This window comes from Mus pahari, chromosome 14, assembly GCF_900095145.1.
Source record: "Mus pahari chromosome 14, PAHARI_EIJ_v1.1, whole genome shotgun sequence".
Classification (NCBI taxonomy): Eukaryota; Metazoa; Chordata; class Mammalia; order Rodentia; family Muridae; genus Mus; species Mus pahari.
The window spans coordinates 74638399-74657416 of record NC_034603.1 but is presented as its reverse complement, the minus strand read 5'-3'; the positions used below and the strand labels follow the sequence as shown (position 1 = coordinate 74657416).

Here is a 19018-nt window from a genome sequence, read left to right as displayed (position 1 = left end):
TTCCTTGGTGATGAACAGCAGTATGGAAGTGTAAGCTGAATAAACGCTTCCCTCCCCAACTGCTTCTTTGTCATGATGTTTGTGCAGGAATAGAAACCCTGACTAAGACAACATGTAACTTCAGACTTCTTTGTTTTTTGTTTTTAAAGAATTATTTATTTTTATGTATTTTTATGTATATGAGTACACTGTAACTGTCTTCAGACACACCAGAAGAGGGCATCAGATCATATTATAGATGATTGTGAGCCACTATGTGGTTGCTGGGAATTGAACTCAGGACCTCTGGAAGAGCAGTCAGTTCTCTTAACCACTGAGCCATCATCTCTCCAGCCCCTCAGACTTCTTGGTAATCATAAGTCACCTACCTGTGAGTTGAAATCTTTTTTTGTTTTGTTTTGTTTTTTTTCGAGACAGGGTTTTTCTGTGCAGCCCTGGCTGTCCTGGAACTCACTTTGTAGACCAGGCTCTGGCCTCGAACTCAGAAATCCACCTGCCTCTGCCTCCCAAGTGCTGGGATTAAAGGCGTGCGCCACCGCCACTACACATGCGATCGAGTATACAGCTTTGGGGGGAATCCTTTAGGGGTTAAGGCATGGTTCTTGTTTTCTGATCAAGGGAGGGCCCAAGGCTCATTGGGTTGATCATTTGTGAATCTGTCTGATTTTTTTTTATGGGAGTCTTGAGGAAGTTTGTCTTGAAGGACAGACTGCCTGTAGCTATGGAGCCCTTGGTACCCATGTCATAGGTCCTATTATTACATGGAGTGTCCTGTGGACCTGAGTTAACAAACTGGTAGAGTGAGTAGATGCTTCTTTGCATCGATCTGCATGGGTTTGGAAACATTGCCCAGTGTATCCATGAGCACGTCTGGATATATTCAAAGCCCGTGTAACCAGGGCCTACTCTTCAGCTAATGTAGAAAGAAGAAAATTGCTTAAAGGGGAGGCAGATCGAGCCATAATTATTATTACCAAGCAAATCTCAGACATTCATCTCACAGGGAGCAGTGCACTCTGGCTGACGTGTAAGGGATCTATGGGGATAAATGGACGACTGGCCAAAAAGGCAATCTGAGGTTCTGTCAGGGAGGCTGCCAGCAAAAGAAAGTCTGTTGTCAGCAGAAAGAACACTTTAATGGAAGGATGTCGGGGACCCACAGAATCTTCTGGAGCCAAATGAATGGTCAGGAATCAAGGCAGCTCCAGAATGGGCCAAGAACCCAGGATGACAGTGGCCTTTAAGCAGAACCCAAAGGTATCTTCGGTGATCTGCCCCTACCTCTGATGCCTCCAGCCTTCACTACCATAATTGCTATGGATAACTCCCAACCTCTCCATCCTTCTAGCCCTTGTTCCAAACCCAAACACTGTGATGTACAGACTGCAGATTAGTTGCCTGAACACAGAATCATTTCGCAATGACATGATAGTGGAAGGGGCCGTGGATGGGTAGAAAGATGTCTGAAAGGAGGGTGGAAAAAAACAGGCCACAGGGAAGGAAGAAAATGTAGTGTGTTTTCACTCCTGTGAATCTCTATTTAAGGGTGTGTGTGTGTGTGTGTGTGTTGTGAGGGGGGATTGATTGATTGATTGATTGGGGAGGGTAATGCTGGGATGAACTTGAACAAGGAGCAAATATATATATATATGAAAATCTCATGATGAAACTTGTATTTTGTACATTAACTACACACAGGGCTATGTAACCATGCTCAGCTTTCAACATGGGCTCATGGGATTTGAACTCAGGTCCGCAGGATTGCACAGCAAGCGCATTTACCCACTGAGCCACCACCCTAGACTCTTTTGGTTTTGGTGTGCAGGTCTCTCATAACCACATTGTCAGTCATCTCTTTACATGCTCTGGCCATTGTCTGTCTTCTTTCGAAGAGTGTCTGTCTAGTTGGGTACCATTTAATCTTAGAAGTCCCTTCTCACTTTTCAGGGACTACAGGATTATTCTGCCCTCCAGCCCCTTTCATAAGGCGAGGGCCCTGTTGGGTGTGACTTACATTTTGGAGCACCTGATGGATTTGGTGGGTTAGGTTTGTTATGATGTATAAGTCCATCACACCAGCACTGTCATAGTACACGTACTGGTTGCCTTTGGGCCTTAGATCCCGTTCCTCTAACCAAGTAAACATTTCTTGGCTCGCCTTCATAATCCCTGTTTTCAACTGGTATCCATGAGAGGAGACACAATATTAGTCAGATTCTGGGGTAGTGATTATAAATAAAACTCTCACCTGGTAACATGGAAGGGGAATGTGGTGCTTAATGGTGACTGTCACCTTCGGCGAACCGAAGGTCACCTGAGAGATAAGCCTCTCTGGACCCATCTGTGGGAGACTGAATCAGGGTAACCTAGGTTCATGGAAGTTGAGAAGACCAGGCCTTGATGGGGTTAGCACCGTACCGAGCGCTGCGGTCCCGGCCTACATGAGGAAGAGAATGTGACTGAGCACAGCATCTGCCACGTACTTCTTGCTAGCTGCGAAGGAGAGCTCCGAGCTTCTAGAAGAAAGAGCGCTCCGAGCTTCTAAAAGAAGGAGCGCTCAGAGCTTCTAAAAGAAGGAGCGCTCAGAGCTTCTAGAAGTCCCGAATCCTTCCTCTCCCTGGATGCAGGTCAGCAGCTGGTCCTGTTACTTAGTAACTCTAGCTGCCTTGGCTTGGGCCTCTCATCCCCGTTTCCCCTTCCGGTGTTCTAACCCCTTCCAGATCTGCTGAGCAAACTCATGCCACTTCCCAGATCATCCTCAGAGTCAGCCCCGTCTCCAACCAGGCGTGTGTGGCTTTGTGAGAGCCTGCTGTCCAGGCAACAGGTGACCGACAAAGTGTCAGACTCTCTGACCTAATTGCCTATCTCCATGGATTTTCAGAGAAGCTTCGTGGTCATTATTGACTTCTAGATATACAGGGATGAGCCTCATTCACTAGAAAATACCTTGCGGGACTGAGGAGATGGCTCAATGGGTAACACTGAGTTTGGCTTCCAACACCTATATTAAAAGCCAAATATGGCTGTTAACAGTGCTGGAGAGTGAAACAGCACTATGGCAACTCACTGGCCAAAGACAGGCTCCAAGTTCAGTGAGAGACCCTGTCTCAAGAAATAAGGTAGAGAGTGATAGATCGGGACCCCCAGATCTTTCTCCGGCTCCCCCACATGTCCCACCCTCACACACACACATGAATGTACACCAGGCTCACAAGAACTACATATTGTGTTGTCCGGAGATGTAGGCAGTGGTAAAGCCACTTCCATATCATGCCAAGATTCTGGTTTCATTTCCAATTAGTGCTGCAAACATACACATATACTTATTCACATGCACATACACATACACCCATACATGCACACATATGTACACGTACACATATGGCAGCTAATACCATTCTAGATGTCAGGGCTGCAACATAGTTCTAGTTGGGAAGAACAGAGAGTGTGCTGTAACTACAATAGATCAGAATATTATTTTAGATTCTGTGTTCTCTATACAAAGTATAAATAACACATCATGCAATCAATACAGGGAGTGTCTTCATGGCTGCATCATACACATGTACATTTAAGAAAGCTATGGAAAAATACTATCGTGTGTGAGAGACTTCCTCCTAACCTGCCTTTTGGCACCTGTTATTTCCTTCCCTCCCCATCTCAATAACTGGAGAACATGTCAAAAGTACTGCTGCTGCCCACCTCGTCACCTACATCCCTGCCAACTGCTCCCGTGATATCCTAGCAGGCATGGGGCCAGTGGATTTGTCTCGGCCCTGAAGATTCTGCTGATGTGAGCAGTTGGCTCCTTAAAGCTTCCAGCCTGCTGATGACCTAATGCCATTCCAGCAGAGGCTTCCAAAAGCCTGTATCAGGCTAGCCCCTTCCTTTCCCTACATCTAATGCAAAGTCTCATTAAGACTGGTGGTGGTGGGGCAATGTTTATGTTCAGGGAACTTGGGTTCTGCATAGTTTCTGCATGTGGCAACCCCGCCTCCCACAGGGGAGGGCACTCTCATCTGCAAACTCCGCCTGTCTGTGTTGCCAAATAGCCACCACAGCAGGAGCACAAACGGGGATGGGGGAGAGGGCATAGGGGTGGGGGGCACAGCACTTGCTGTAGGTGTGAGGACCTGTGTTCAGAACACCTGACCGCAGGTCTGTAACCTTAGCCTCGTTATGGAAAGATGAGAGGTAGAGACAGACAGACAGGGACACACACACACAAACACACACACACACACACACACACACACACACACACACACACACACACACACACGAGCGCGTGCATGAACAAATATGGGGAGAGTGTTTGAAGTCCGTGAGGAGCGTGGACAAAAGCATCTAAGGACTGTGAAGGCAGAGGCAGCGTCGCCCGCACTAGCACGTTTTCACATTCCAGAGTGCAGCGTTGCTAGGGCTCCAGGCTGCTAAGATAGGCCATTATGAGGATCCGTCCTGGCCTGTGTGCGAAGCAAGGACTTAATTCAGACACTCTTCCTTCCTAGAAAAGAGTCCCTTCTTTCACATCTGGTAGTGACTTTGAGTGACAGACTCTCTCTCGGAATTGTGGGCTATGTGACAGTGTAGATCATTTAAGTGACAAGAGTGGCAGGGACTAATTTAATTCCACTTTCCTTTCGGGCCCTGCTGAATCATTGCTGCAGGAAAAGATACTTTTCACCTTCTCGGGCCAAAATGATGCGAATAACGATGTGTTCCGGGGATGCTGAGGGCTGAAAGACGGTCTGTTAGTGGACTTTAATAGCTCTGCGTGTTAGTTAGCTCTCTGTCACCATAATCAAATACCTGAGCTAATGAACTTAGAAAGAGGAAGGTTTGTTGTGGCTTACAGTGCTAGAGGTTCTGGAACATGGTAGGGTGGGCCAAGCATCCATGGAGATGCCAAATGTCAACAGGGAAAAGGGCAGCATATGTCAGGAACTAAAAAGAACAAGAGAGTGCTAGGGTTCTACATTCCCTGCCACAAAAGACTCCCTCCCTGCCCACAATGACCTACCCTCCTCTCCCTGAACCACTTTTGACTTTTCCCAATAGCATCCCCCTGGGGACCATACCCTCATCATGAGGTCCTTTGTGGGCCTTTTTTTTTAAAAAGATTTATTCATTATTATATGTAAGTACACCGTAGCTGTCTTCAGACATTCCAGAAGAGGGGATCAGATCTCACTACAGATGGTTGTGAGCCACCATGTGGTGGCTAGGAATTGAACTCAGGACCTCTGGAGGAGCAGTCGGTGCTCTTAACCCCCGGACCATCTTTCTCCAGCCCTTGGGGTAGGGATGGGGGTTCTTTTGATATCTGTCATAGTTTCTTTTCCTGTCACTGTGGCACAATACTCTGACAGAGGCAGCTTGAGAAAGAGTTCAAAATGCAGCCCATGGTGGGTGCGTGAAGGCGGCATTAGCTACATCGCAACCATAGAAAAGGAAGAAGGGGAGCTACTACTTGGCTCATTTTCTCCATTTATACAGTTCAGGGTTCCAGGAAGGCATTGATGCCAGCAACCATGGGCAGGTTCTCCTACATCAACTAATGCAATCAAGCAAGTTCCCTATAGGCAGGCCCAAGGCCGACTGACTGTTAACACTAATCAGAACATCCAGACTGTAGCAAACACATCTCAGAACTTGTCACAGATGCCCCCGCCTTTAACCTGGTAAACGACTGATACCAGGTTCTTCTTCTGGGAAGGAGAACATTAACACGGAATTGTATCTTGACCTTGACTGAATATTTGTTTTTAGGGCACTATGTCAGGGGAAAAAAAAATGATTATATTGCTCCCTGGCTTCTATGAGTTGTTGGGTAAATAGCAAAAATTAAGGTTCTAGACTCTGGCGTCCTGGCCTTTTGTAGAATCAGGCAGTCCCAGTGAGGGTGGAACTTGGCTGTTGGTTTTCATCTCCTCTCCACAACATGATGGTTCCTCAGGATGGTAGTTCTGCAGGTTCTAACATGCTACAAGGGGTGGGTTGTGAGGACTGTTCCAGGGTGGTACAGGGGAGGAGCAGTAGATTCGAGGGCACGAGAAATGAACATGGAACCATTCCCTATAAGAGGATGGTGGCAAGCGGGCCTGGGGCTGTAGGGAGATGCACTTTGTCTAAGTCAATAGTTCTTTGCTCAACCCTGATCATTAAAAGGGCCAGAGGGGCTCTAAGGCTGTGTGGCTCAGACAGTGGAATGCCTACCTACCATGCTCAAAGCCCTGGGTGTGATCCCTAGCACCACATAAACCAGGCATGGAACTGCACCTCTGCAGCCCTCTCCCTCCAGAGGTAGGAATATCAGAAGTTCAAGGTCACCTTCAACTAGATAATGAATTCAAAGCCAGCCTTTGAATATATGAGAATTTATCTTGGTTTTTTTTTTTTTTTTTAATTAAAAGTACTAGAACGGGGCTGGTGAGATGGCTCAGTGGGTAAGAGCACCCAACTGCTCTTCCAAAGGTTCAGAGTTCAAATCCCAGCAACCACATGGTGGCTCATAACCATCCGTAACAAGATCTGACACCCTCTTCTGGAGTGTCTGAAGACAGCTAGAGTGTACTTACATATAATAAATAAATCTTAAAAGCACCAGAACGTGCTCCTAGGACTAGAACCCACATGCCCCTCCACTATCCACTGGCCCTGTGCTCTCTATACAACAAGGAGCCCAGAGGAAGTCTGGCTAGCGTGATTGACGGCAAGCAAGCTAGTGGGATTTCCCTATTCCGCATCAACCTCAATTGCACTCCAGTGCCAGCATCTGATGGACTCAGTCATCAGCAGAAACTATAAAAGGCCCCTGTCAGGGAGCAGCCGTCCTTTGAGAAGTGTGACTGTAAGGTAATGAGCAGCGTTGGCAGGGACGATTTTATTGGAGCGAGAAAGCCGAGTTCGAACAGACGATATGACATCCGCTTCCACCTCACAGGCTGCCTGAGAACAAAGCCTACCACTGAGCTCACCCAGCTTTGGGGGAGCTTAGGGTTGGCTTTTTTAAAAAAACAAAATCAAAAAACAAACAAACAAAAAACCCCTTACTTGCTTGGACCCTAATAAACATCCTAGAACTTTGAGTGAGGTCTGGCAAGCTATTGAAAAAAACAAAAAAACACATTTGTCTTTTTCAAAAGTTAGGTCTGGATTCTCTCAAAAAGAGAGGGGGGAGGGAGGGAGGGAGGGAGAGAGAGAAAGAGAGGGGGGGCTGGAGAAGACATTCCAGCTATGCAATGGTTTGCTGGCTCTCATCATTTAAATTCCACATCAGAGAAAGGGAATTTCGTAGGCTTGTATTAGTCACTTTTCTTGTTGCCATGGAGAAATACCTGTCAGTTGATTGACGTAAGACAGGGTTTGCTCTGGTTCACAGTGTGGCTGGTGACATCCTTCATAGTGAAGAAGGCAGGGTTGCAGAGTGGGCAGCGGATGGCCACATGGTATCCGCCATCAAGAAGCACAGAGATGAATGTTGGTACTGAGCCTGTAGATTTCTTTCTCTTCAAACCCGATCCAGTTCATGTCATGGTGCTCCCCACCTTAAAATGGATCTTCCCTCCTCGGTTAAGCCTCTCCGGAAACCACACACACACACACACACACACACACACACACACACACACACCAGGCACACACAGAAACACATAAAGGTATCTGGTGGGGACTATGAATCCAGTCAGGTTGACAACACAGATTAACCACCACAGGGCATTGTTAGGTCAAAGTTTTCATTTCTTAGTTGTAGCAGCTTGGTGTGTACACGATGGGGGAGCGTGAAAACCAATCTCAAATATTATTCCTTAGGAGCTCCTCACCTTGGTTTTCGAAACAGGGTCTCCTGGCCTGTTCTTGCTTATCAGGCTCGACCAGCAGGCCGGCCAGCCTGACGGATCTGCCTGCCTCTGCCTCATCAGAGCTGGGTTTCTCTCTTGGCTGCTGGACATCAGACTCGCGTCCTCACACTTCTCCACTAACTCTTCACAGGCTGACCTATCTCACCAGTCCCTTCAGACTGCTTCTTGATATTCCCTGCTATCGTGGAGGCCTTAGAGGCTGACGATTGGGATTCAATACAGAGTGTTTGCCGATCTTCCAAGGACCAGTCTGGCTCCCAGCATTCAAATAAGGAACTTCAGCACCATGGGGTCTGGTGCCCTCTACTGTCCACTGTAGGCACCTATTCACATCACGTCACATCACACACACACACACACACACACACACACACACACGTATGTCTAAGAAAATTAGCAACTCCAAGAAGTACCACAGAGATGGAGAAGAGCGGAATGGAGGAAAGAGAGGCCACAGAACCTTAGCAATAGTGTGCCTTATATCCAGGGAGTCAAGTAAAGTCCAGACAGACTCTAACTATCTTTTTTTTTTTTTCTTTCTCACTCCTCTTCCTCCTCCTCCTCCTCCTCCTCCTCCTCCTCCCTCTTCCTCTTCCTCTTCCTCTTCCTCTTCCTCTTCCTCTTCTTCTTTTTCAGCAAACTGCCTAGTTGGGCCAGAGCTGTTGTTCCTAAAATATTTTATGTGACCGAGAAGGCGTGGAATTATTACCCATACACCATCACAGGTAAGTCCCCAGGACAGGTTAGCCACCAGCAGCAAGTACAGGGCTGGGCAGTAGTGGGATTTCACTTGGCGGGGGCAGACTGTCTCCATGGGGCCTGTCCCCTGTCGTTTGTTCACACACAAGTCGTTCTTGGGTTGTTGCTATTTTGCAGGGTTTCTCTCTCCTCTCAGAGGATATAGAAAGCTGTAATGCCTCTTCTTTCCATTCTGAATATTGTATCAACACAGTACCCCCACCCACCCAACCCCACCCCAGATTCTGAAGTTTGTATTGCAGTCCCCAGACACTGGGGGTGGGGTGGTCTCAGGATCCCACTTCAGCATCTTTGCAAAGTTCTTTGTAGATTTTTTAAACAAACAAAAAAAAAAAAAAAAAAAAAAGGAAAAAGAGAAAAATCACTGAAAAGATTTCCTCTGGTTAATGAAATGTTCTACTGGAATTATTAGCCTTTCATTCTGATTTTACAGTGCCAACACTTGGGTTTTTAATTAACCACAAACCTATAGACTAATTGAATCTTGTCTAACTGACCTGATTTGGCCAACCAAAGGTGTACCATGAAACACAGAGGCATTCAGTATTTACAAAAATCTAATTTTTAGCACATTCTTAACACTTATAACTTGTCAGGAACTATCAGTTGTATGGTTTGTGTTCCATAGACCTGGTCTAACTCATTGTTTTTTTTCTCCTTTTCTTTTCCCTCTTTGCCATCCGAACGTCTGGAATCAGAATACACCGTAAGTTCATTTTATTTTCAAAAATATTCTGCCTATGATCTGTGGGTTAATTGGAATCTTCCTCATATTTGTCTTAGAGATGTAGTCATTTTTTAAAAAAGAGGAATAATTCAGAATCAGAACTATTTAAATGTAGGCTATTATAATTTTACATATATATAATTTAATAAGCTAAGGGTTCTCTTTTTTTTTTCAAGAATATTAATGCAACTCAAAGTGCTTTAATAGTCACTTTACATAATTAACTTGGGCTTGCAATTCTTTATATAGCCTCACTGCTTTACTGGTAAGAGTTCATTCTAATAAAAGAGTGTCTTGCAACGTGGTATTAAAGACAGTATTGTTTTGGTGGAGGGAGGGGCTTATACATGGGGGAGATGCATATGCAAATGATCATACACGTGTTAGAGCGGCCTCTTACTTTTGCTTGATAAACTAATTGAACTCCTTCCCATCCTAACAGACAGACTGACTGCCTTACTTGGCTTCCTGTTGCTGGCATAAAACACTGACCAAAGGCGACTTGGGGGCAGAAAAGATTTATTTGGCTTAAGCGTCCTGATCACAGTCAGTTATGAAGGGAAACGAGACAGGAATTTGGAAGAGAAAACTGATGCAGAGCCTATGGAGGAGCGCTGCTTACCAGCTTTCTGCTCTTGGTTCACTCAGTGTGCTGATACACCACAGGACCGCCTGTCCCAGGGTGGCACCGCCCACAGTGGGCTGGGCCTTCCCACATCAATCACTCTTTTGGCTCACTCAGTGTGCTCTCTGATACACCACAGGACCGCCTGTCCCAGGGTGGCACCGCCCACAGTAGACTGGGCTTTTCCACATCAATCACTAATCAAGACATGGGCAGGTTCCCTGGAACTGTAACAGGTTACAGGCACCTGGTAGGGATGCTAGGATCAATTATAGGTCCTGCAAGAGCAACTCAGCCCCTGAGCCATCTCTCCAGCCTCTTTCTCTGTATATTGAATGATCACCACGGGGTGGACTTTGGAGGCCTAGGGAGAGAGCTCAGTTAGTAAATGCTTATCTCAAAAGCATGAGGAGCTGAGTTCATATCCTAGCCCAGATACCAGCTCCAAGTAGAAGCTTGGTTTGGTGGTGTACATCTATAATCCCAGTACTGTAGGAGGTGGGGACACAGGCGGATCCCTGACACTCACTGGCTGTCTGCCAGACTGAATCGATGAGCTTCTGGTTCAGGAAGAGACCTTGTCTCAAAAAATAAGGTGGCGAGCAAGCAAGGAAGACAGCTAACATTAACCTTTGACCTCCACATGTTTACTCATGAACATCTGCATGCACATAGGCACCCAAACATATCATAACCACACAGTGAGTTCCCATAAAAATGGTGGACATTGGAGTTGGCTGAATCCTGCCTCCAGTGCCTCCAAATGGCCTCCCTGTGGGCCTTTATTTCCTCGTTTAGAAGTCGGGGAGCTCTCTCACTGTCTCAGGAAGATATAGTGCTGAACAATTGAAATCTCAGCCTAGTGCGGGGGTGCAAGGTCAGTATCAGTACTTAGTATGTATCCACTGGTCTTTGTAACGTTGTAGCAGGAGCGTCTGTTCTCCCAGTGGACTCTGCTTAGGAGCAGAGCTCAGTGCCAATCAAGACAGACCAGGCTCCAGCTGCAGTCACAGAAGGACTGGCTAGGGAGTGAATATTCAATGCTTTCCTTCTTCCCACTTGGAAAGATTGTGCCTCTCATTTGAGATGAAATCAATGGTGATGTGGACAAAGAGATTTGTTACGTCTGAAACTGCATCCAAAAGCTAGACATGGTGGCCTAAGCCTTTAATCCCAGCACTTGGAAGGCACAGACAGGCAGATCTCTGTGAGTTCGAGGCCAGCCAGGGATTCACAGTGAAACTGTCTCAAAAGAACAAAAACAAAAAAACAATGATAAAAAAGAAAAACTGCACAAAGGTAGTTATTTGCCTATAGCCTTAGAATTAAACCACCTTGACTTGATTCCATGTGACATGGGAATATGATAGTTTTTGTTTTGTTGTTGTTTTGTTTTTGTTTGTGTTTTTAATTTTTTTTATTTTTTGGAGACAGGGCTTTACTGTGTAGCCCTTGCTGGCCTGAAACTCGATTTGTAGACCAGGGTGGCCTTAAACAGAGATCCACCTACCAGTGCCTTCCGCCCAGGGTGCTGGGTTTAAAGGCGTGCACCATCGACCTCAATCATGATACATAATAGTGACAGAGAACGCAAGTCTGAATGATGTTACCGTGTGTCATTTCTAAAGAATATGTATGTATTCACTACTTTATCATTGCTGGGACCAGGAACTTGAGAATGGAAGGGTTTATTTGTCCTCACAGTGAGAGGGAACACAGGCCATCATGGAGGGGAAGACATGGCCCCAGGAATAAGAACCTGCTTGGTCGAGTTGTATCCACTGTCGGAGTGCAGAAAGCAACGAATGCTGGCCTTCAACTTTCTCTGTCCTTTTTAGTCAGTTTAGAAACCAGCTCATGGGTGCCACCCACATTCAGGACTATCTCACCCCTTTCAGTTCAATCTAAAAAGTCCCTTACAGATCCGGAAATTAAATGCCAACGTTTGACATTGCTGTCCTGTATGGCCTAGAAGTCTTCCCATAGGATCCTCATTTCCTCTTGAGGGCTTCTCGATGGCTGGAATTTCTGCCAATCCTCTGCCTACCAGCTTTCTTACAGCTCTAGCAAGACATTCCTGTTCAAGGAAATTGGGTGTGGGGGGCACAGTTATTCAAAGAGGAAGCCCATTTTCTTTGTCCAGCGCTACGAAGTACCATATGACTTTCTGTCTGACTCAGCATTTTCCTTGCCTCCCCCTTTATTCTGCCCCATGTCTTTTGCAAATTTCTTTCTTCCTCAATTTGTTGGGTGACTGTCCCTCTGCCTGAGGTCAGCAGTCACTCACTGGGCAGTCAAGTGTGCAGAGCATCATGCTCGATGTCGCCACAGGGCTCTCGGCACCATCATCTCTGCCCTTTGGGGTCATAGTCTCGTGGCAAGTGCGTGGCCATCCTAGGCAAAGCTTAGTATTGTCAGCAAGTCCTGGGGTCTTCTAGAGGTCAGAGAGGACTCATCTGGCCTCAGACGCGTCCCACAGGATTGCCTAATCAGCAAGCTGAGCCGCCTGCCCGCCAGCTCAGAATCAGACCAGAGGAAAGAAGCGAAGGTGATTTGGTGGGCTTCGGGCCGACGAGCCACTGCCACAGGAAATGAAGGCCCTTGACCTCTGGTTTGGAGCTTTAAGTTCAGAGACAGTCTGCTGGGTGCCCAGTGCAGGCCATGGGGGAGGGTAGAGTACAACAGGCTCAAGCTGGGGTTGACTCATGGTGCTAAGAGGTAAGGCTGTTATCCTTAGTCGGGGAAAGTAAAGGCTGCAGTTACATTTGAATTTTCAGATAATATATAATATTATATATATACATATATATACACACACACAAATATAAAATGTCCAACATTAATGGGACATAGTCTAACATGTGTGCAACAACCAATGATAGGGACTCAAATCTGATAATTAGATTATAAGGACTGAGACATCTACAGTCAGGTGTGATGGGACAGGCCTTTCATCCCAAAAGTCAGGAGTCAGAGCCAGGTGGATCTCTGTGAGTATGAGACCATTTGTCCACTTATAGTAAGATTCTGTCTCATAAATAAATAAATAAATAAATAAATAAATAAATAAATAAATAACAAATAAAATGGGGGGGAAAAACAACCCACAAAAACAAACAAACAAACAAAAAAAACCAAAACCCTGAAATTCCCTCTGGATCCAGGGAAAGAAAGAAATGCTAAGGGTATATCCCAGGAACCTAGCCCACATCTGACATGCCACAGTAACTCCAAGGCCAGGCAAGGGCTCTCAGAAACCCTTGGAAGGCACCTCCTGGCTCAGTCAGGCTTGGTAGAGGTAGTAAGGTGGACGGTTGGGGAATGTTAAATGTGACAGCTGGACACATGACTGTCAGTATTCCTTCTTAAGAGGAAAAATGTGTCTGTTATTGTTGTGTGTGGGTGATTTGCATGTGAGGGGATGTGTGGATGCCGTAGCACACGCTTGGAGCTAGAGAGTAATTTCCAGGGCTTGGATCTTTCATTCCGTTCCGGGTTCTGGGATCTCACTGGGGTCATCGGGCTTGCCTGGCTTTCTATCCACTGAGCCATCTCCACAGACCAATATTTCTTTTCTTTCTCCGTTTCTTTTTTAAACTCCTATCTCCACACGCATGCTGGAATTACAGATAGGCATCACCATGCTCAGTTAATTTAGTACTACAGCTTAAACCCAGGGCTTCACGAAATGCTTGCCAACTCATTTACCAGCTGAACTCTCCCAGGCTTTGTGTTGATGATGGTGGGCTTGTTGTTGTTGCTATCCATTTGTTTGTCTGTCCTTTGTTTTTGAGACAGGGTCTCATGTGTCCCAGGCTGGCCTCAAACTCACTACATAGCCAAGGATAGCCTGTCGGTACTTCAGTGTTGTATATATGTTATGATTGGAATACATATGGTCTAAGTGAAACATAAGAACATGTCTAGCAGATAGTGGTCTTTCCATTAACCTGGGGGAGGGCAGAACTCGCTTCGCAGACATCTGCCATGCTGTAGCTTGGACACTAGGATGAATTACCATAGACTAGGCAATTTAAAACAACAGATATTTATTTTTTGCCCTTCCTGGAAGCTGGAAGTCCAAGATTAAGATAGCTGCCAGCCCTGTTCCTGTGGTGGGCTTTCTTCCTGGTTTACAAATAGCAAACTTCTCTCCACATCCTAACATGGGCGGTCAAGAAAGCACGCTTTCTGTTCTCTCCTTATAAGGAACAAATTCTATCTTGGGGACTCCATCTTTCTGATCATATCTAAACCTACTTCCTCCTTAAAGTCCCAGCTCTAAATATTGGGAGTTAGGGCTTTAACACCGAAGCAGGGACAGGACAATTCAGTGTATAGCATGCTGATTTAGGCGCCGTGGGTAGGTACTGCCACTGGATCCTAGTCATCAGGAAGAGAGAAAGCAGTTCAGAAAGCTGCAAAATGCCAGGTCAGAGTCTACGTTCAGTTTCCATAGGGAAACCATGTTGTTCCTGATGAGTCTGCGTTTATTTTCCATTCCAAAATAGGCCTGCTTTTCTTTCCATCTCCCCGGCCACTGGGGATCTGAAATGTTCCCTCTGGCTCCAGGTGCAATCCTGCAGGCCTGCATAGCACATCCTGCAGCCACCACCCACGGCTTGGGCTGGGCTGTGTTCTCACGCTCTCTGCCCACCCTGTACTCTGAGCACGGTTCTGCACCCGGGACTCTGCACCCGGGACGGCTGGCGGATGCTCTCAATTGCCTTCCTTTCTCCCGTCTGCACTGCTGTGTAATTGAGCTCCTTATCCCCCAATCCTTTCATCTTAACTGCCTCTCTTTTTGATGTCTTTCTCAAGTTCAAGATTTCCTGTCCTACATCCCAAACAGAATTTCTCCCAAGACTGCCAGAGAGTTCTTTCTTTGAAAGGCAGCCCCTGGGGCCCTACAAACTCCAAACTCGTGATCCTGCACGTTAGCAGTCACCCAGAGCTGTAGTAAGTTCTCACCAGTAGCTCTCTGTGACTGTGCAGTCTGTCACCCGAACCTTAACCTGCCTCTCACTGGCGACAACACCTATACAGGAGGCCTTTCTATGTAGGGTCATTTAGAGGTCAATCTGATCCCAGTTACCAAGAAATAAAAAGCTTTTCCGTCACTGGGAGTGTATTATGTAGAGACGTCACTTGTCCAGGAAGTGGAAAAAATATCTTTAACTTGATTATGGGATGGGGGTGGGGTGGGGATCTTAATTACACACTACACCAAGAACAGTGTGACAACGTTCTTCCAGACAGTAGAACCACCAGCTCTTCTGAAGTTTATCAAGTCCTTAAGGAAGGTACTGAAGACATTGGCTGCCCTCTGAATTGATGATGTGGGGTTGTTATTCTAGAACTAAAATAGAAAGAAAAAGAAAAACCTCCACACAAGCCAACAGTGTCAAGCCCCCTGTGCTACACTCTTATAGGAGAATTCCTTCCTTCCTATAGGAATTTGAAGTTTTGTAATGCTCGTAACAGTGTCCTCCAATGTTCAGTGGGTGCATAAATACTGATGCTGTAACCACACCCCTCCATCAAATTCACTTTCAACAAGAACCCATGGAAGAGGTCATGGCAAATGATGCGCCTTTATAGTCATGTAGGACAAACTGACCTTGAACTAGCTATGGAGCTGAAGGTAGTCTTGAGCTTCTGACCATCCTACCTGAGCTCACAGGTGTGCATCACCAGGTCCAGTTGATACAGCATTTGGGGGGTTACAACCAGCACTGTGTGCACGCTAAGCAAACACTCCACCCACTGAGCCGAAGCTCTGGCCCTAGACACAACTGTCTGGTAGTTAAAATAGCAGCTGTTCCACAAAAAGACCAAGCTGTGAGCTTGGGATGGCCTACTGTGACTCAGATGAAAGAGGACGACCACATTCTAATAACTAAGGAGAATCAAATGACTCTTGGGATCCCCGAGCTGTGTAGCTGTGTTGTGTCTCCGTGAGGCTTAGGGTTAGCCTAGACAAACCCTGCACAGGTGAGTAAGGGATAGCCACAGCTGAGAGTCTGCCGCCAGTCACTCAAGGAGAACACTCCTCCCGGGGAAGGGCACCATGGAGACAAATCCCTTCCACACCTGCCTCGGAGTCCCAGCCAAAGTGCCGTGTAAACTACTAAATTACATAATGACGGAACCAGGGACCAGGCTGGGGAAGGACGTGTTTATTATACCAGACCTCGAGGACTGGCTGACTTGTTTGGAAGGAAATTAGAGAACCATCTGGTCAGCTCTGGAAGTGAAAAGAATGAAGGTCTCCAAAGTGTCCCTTCTCCAGGGTCACAGAGACATAGTTAGCTGATGAGGAAAATTACTTTCATCTCTGTTGGACAGTTAACCCTGACTATCCAGTGCTATGCACAGTTTTGGATGAATAAGTAAATGTCCCATTTTTGGAAATAGGACCGTGTATGGGCTCACCAGGGCAGGCCCTGTAGCACTCGAGAGACTGAGGCAGCCTGGGCTCCTGTTGTAGTTTGAGTACAGAGTGTTCCCAAGATGGTTCGATTTGGGGACAGCCTTTAGAAGGTGGACCTATCTGGCAGAAGTGGGTCACTGGACGTAGACCTCTAAATGTTATACTCAGCCCTTGCCTATCCCTTCTTTCTGCATCCCAACCCCCGACTATGTGAACAGTCTCTGCTTCAGGCTCCTCCCACCATCCTCTGAACTGCTCTGCCGTGCTTTCTTCTCTGTGGCGGACTGAGCCTTCTAAAACCGGGAGCCTCGATAAGTCGATAAGTCTCTCCTGTGAATTGTTTCGGTGGGCATTTTTATCACAGCAATGCAACAGTAACTAAGACAAGTAGCTTCATAAGGAGGCCCCATCTCAAAAAAAAAAAAAAAAAAAAAAAAAAAAAAAAAAAAACAGGAAATAAGANCACAGCAATGCAACAGTAACTAAGACAAGTAGCTACATAGAGAAGCCCCATATAAAAAAAAAATCTCAAAAAAAAAAAAAAAAAAAAAAAACAGGAAATAAGACGTGGGAAGGAGAATGTAGAAGAGGAGAAGGAAGGATCCAGCAGAGGAAGAGGCAGAAGAGGGGAGAACAGACGGGCGGTAGATGCAGATGTTAGAGGCCACGCTTAGTAAGGAAGCCTCTAGTCAAGGGACATTGATAAACAAGACAGTGTTATCGAGCACAGAACTAAAGACTGACCTTCACGGACAATACAGTAGTGAACGCACAAATCACGGCACGAAACACATGTCGTGTGTAGAATCAGATTTCTTCTGCAAATGTTCTGAGGGGTTCAGAGACTTTGGGTGGAAACAGAACCATTCATAGTGACAAGTTAAGATGGCAGAGAGAGGACCACATGGTGGTGGCTCTCGCCTATAGTCCCAGTGCCCCAGAGGCTGAGGAAGAGCGCCCCGAGTTCAAGGTTAGCTTGGTGTACATAGTTAAGTGGCTGTGAACACCATTACAGCAGTGGCTACGGAGGGGGGAGCTCTCAAAAGACAACCAAAATAAGAAGACACCCAACAGCTAGGTAAGAGATGATGAGCAGGCTTCTCTGTAATGAAAGCTCTTGCAGCCTTTGATTCAAAGGGACCTGCAATCTGTAACACCCCCACACTTGTTTTATTTATCCATGGGACTTTGTAATTGCAAGGACTTAGGGGAGTTCTAGAAGTTTCTCTTGGAGCTATTATTACTGTGACATGGGCTACTGGATCAGTTCTAGCCAAGTATGCATTGCCTTCAGTAAGCTAATATGTTGCCTGTAGATGATTGTTACTTGGATACCAAGGCTTTCATTATGTTTTGTTTTGTTTTGTTTTGTTTTTTAAGAGTTCCCAACCATATTGAAATGTTTTGGTATTGTTAGATTTGGGTGGTATGGATCCTGGATAGATTTTTTTTCTAAGCAAATCAATGCATTAAGTCACATAGTAAAGGTAGCATTGGGTTGAAATGCAAGCTCTGCATTTAGATATGTTTCTGTGTTAGCTTCCCAATACTGTGACAGACTACTTTGAGACTTGTCTAAATTGGCTTATAGAAGAGGGAGGTAAAGGTTTAATTTAGTTCTCATTTTCAGAGAGTTCAGCCTTGTCACTTTGGTCCTCCGGTAAGATAGTGTATCACATGGCTAGTGGAGGAGCCTTGAATGCTAGGTCTTTTAGAGATGTTCAACTTCCAAGTAGCAAAAGTATCCATGTGCAGGATGTCTGTGAGGATCAGCCAGCTGGAAAGCAAAAGATTCTCCCCAAGCCATGGTGCTGGGTAGGCCTGAGTCTCCCAGTCCAGCAACCAGCCACTCAGTGCCTTGAAAGTTGGAGCCTTGAGCAGCTGTTTTTGTGACTTGCGAACCCAGAGAAAATTAATTCAGCCATTGTGTGTGTGTGAGTGTGTGTGAGTGTGAGTGTGTGTGAGACAGATGATAAAGCACGGTGTCTGCCATAGCAGTGTAGAGTCGTGTGTTGCTTCTTCAGGAAGACAGGACATGGGACAGTCAGGGGTGAGGGCTACTGTTTTGTTTATAATGTTTTGTGGCATTTATTTCTTTGGGAGTACGTGCTATCTGGAGACCAGAGGACAGCTTGCAGCAGTTGGTTCTCTCCTTCTACCATGTGGGTCCCGGGGATCGAACTCCAGTCTTTTGGTAGCACCTGTGCCCGCTGATCTCTCTCGCCCCGGAAATAAAAATGCCTTTAAAGGACTCCTCAATAGTTTTATTAAAAAAAAAAAATAAGTCTTTTCTTCTGTCTATTTTCTACTCGATGACATGTAAATTTTGCTTTTTCTTTGTCCATTTTTATGTGTTTGTGTGCATGCACATGTGTGAGCATGTGTGCATGAAAGCATGTGTGTTGTGTATGCGTGTGAGAGTGTATGGGAAAGTGCATTGTGAGCGTGTGTGCATGTGTGTGCGTGAGTGTGTGTACACATGCACGTGTGTGTGAGTGTATATGAGGAGGAGGCAGGTTTCCTATCCTGTCAGAACCCATGTTATTCCCTTGGGACAGGGTCTCTCTCTCTCTCTCTCTCTCTCTCTCTCTCTCTCTCTCTCTCTCTCT

General features: G+C 46.1%; 1 protein-coding gene across 5 annotated transcripts in view; it reads left to right on the top strand.

Moving 5' to 3' along the window:
* Positions 1-19018, top strand: part of Pitpnc1 (phosphatidylinositol transfer protein cytoplasmic 1) — a 266327-nt gene that overhangs the window by 143495 nt on the left and 103814 nt on the right. For all 5 annotated transcript variants that reach the window (XM_021212531.2, XM_021212530.2, XM_029546167.1 and 2 more), the window contains exons 3-4: positions 8502-8590; positions 9323-9330. In XM_021212531.2, the coding sequence (XP_021068190.1) occupies positions 8502-8590; positions 9323-9330 (97 nt within the window). The remainder of the gene's footprint in view (positions 1-8501; positions 8591-9322; positions 9331-19018) is intronic.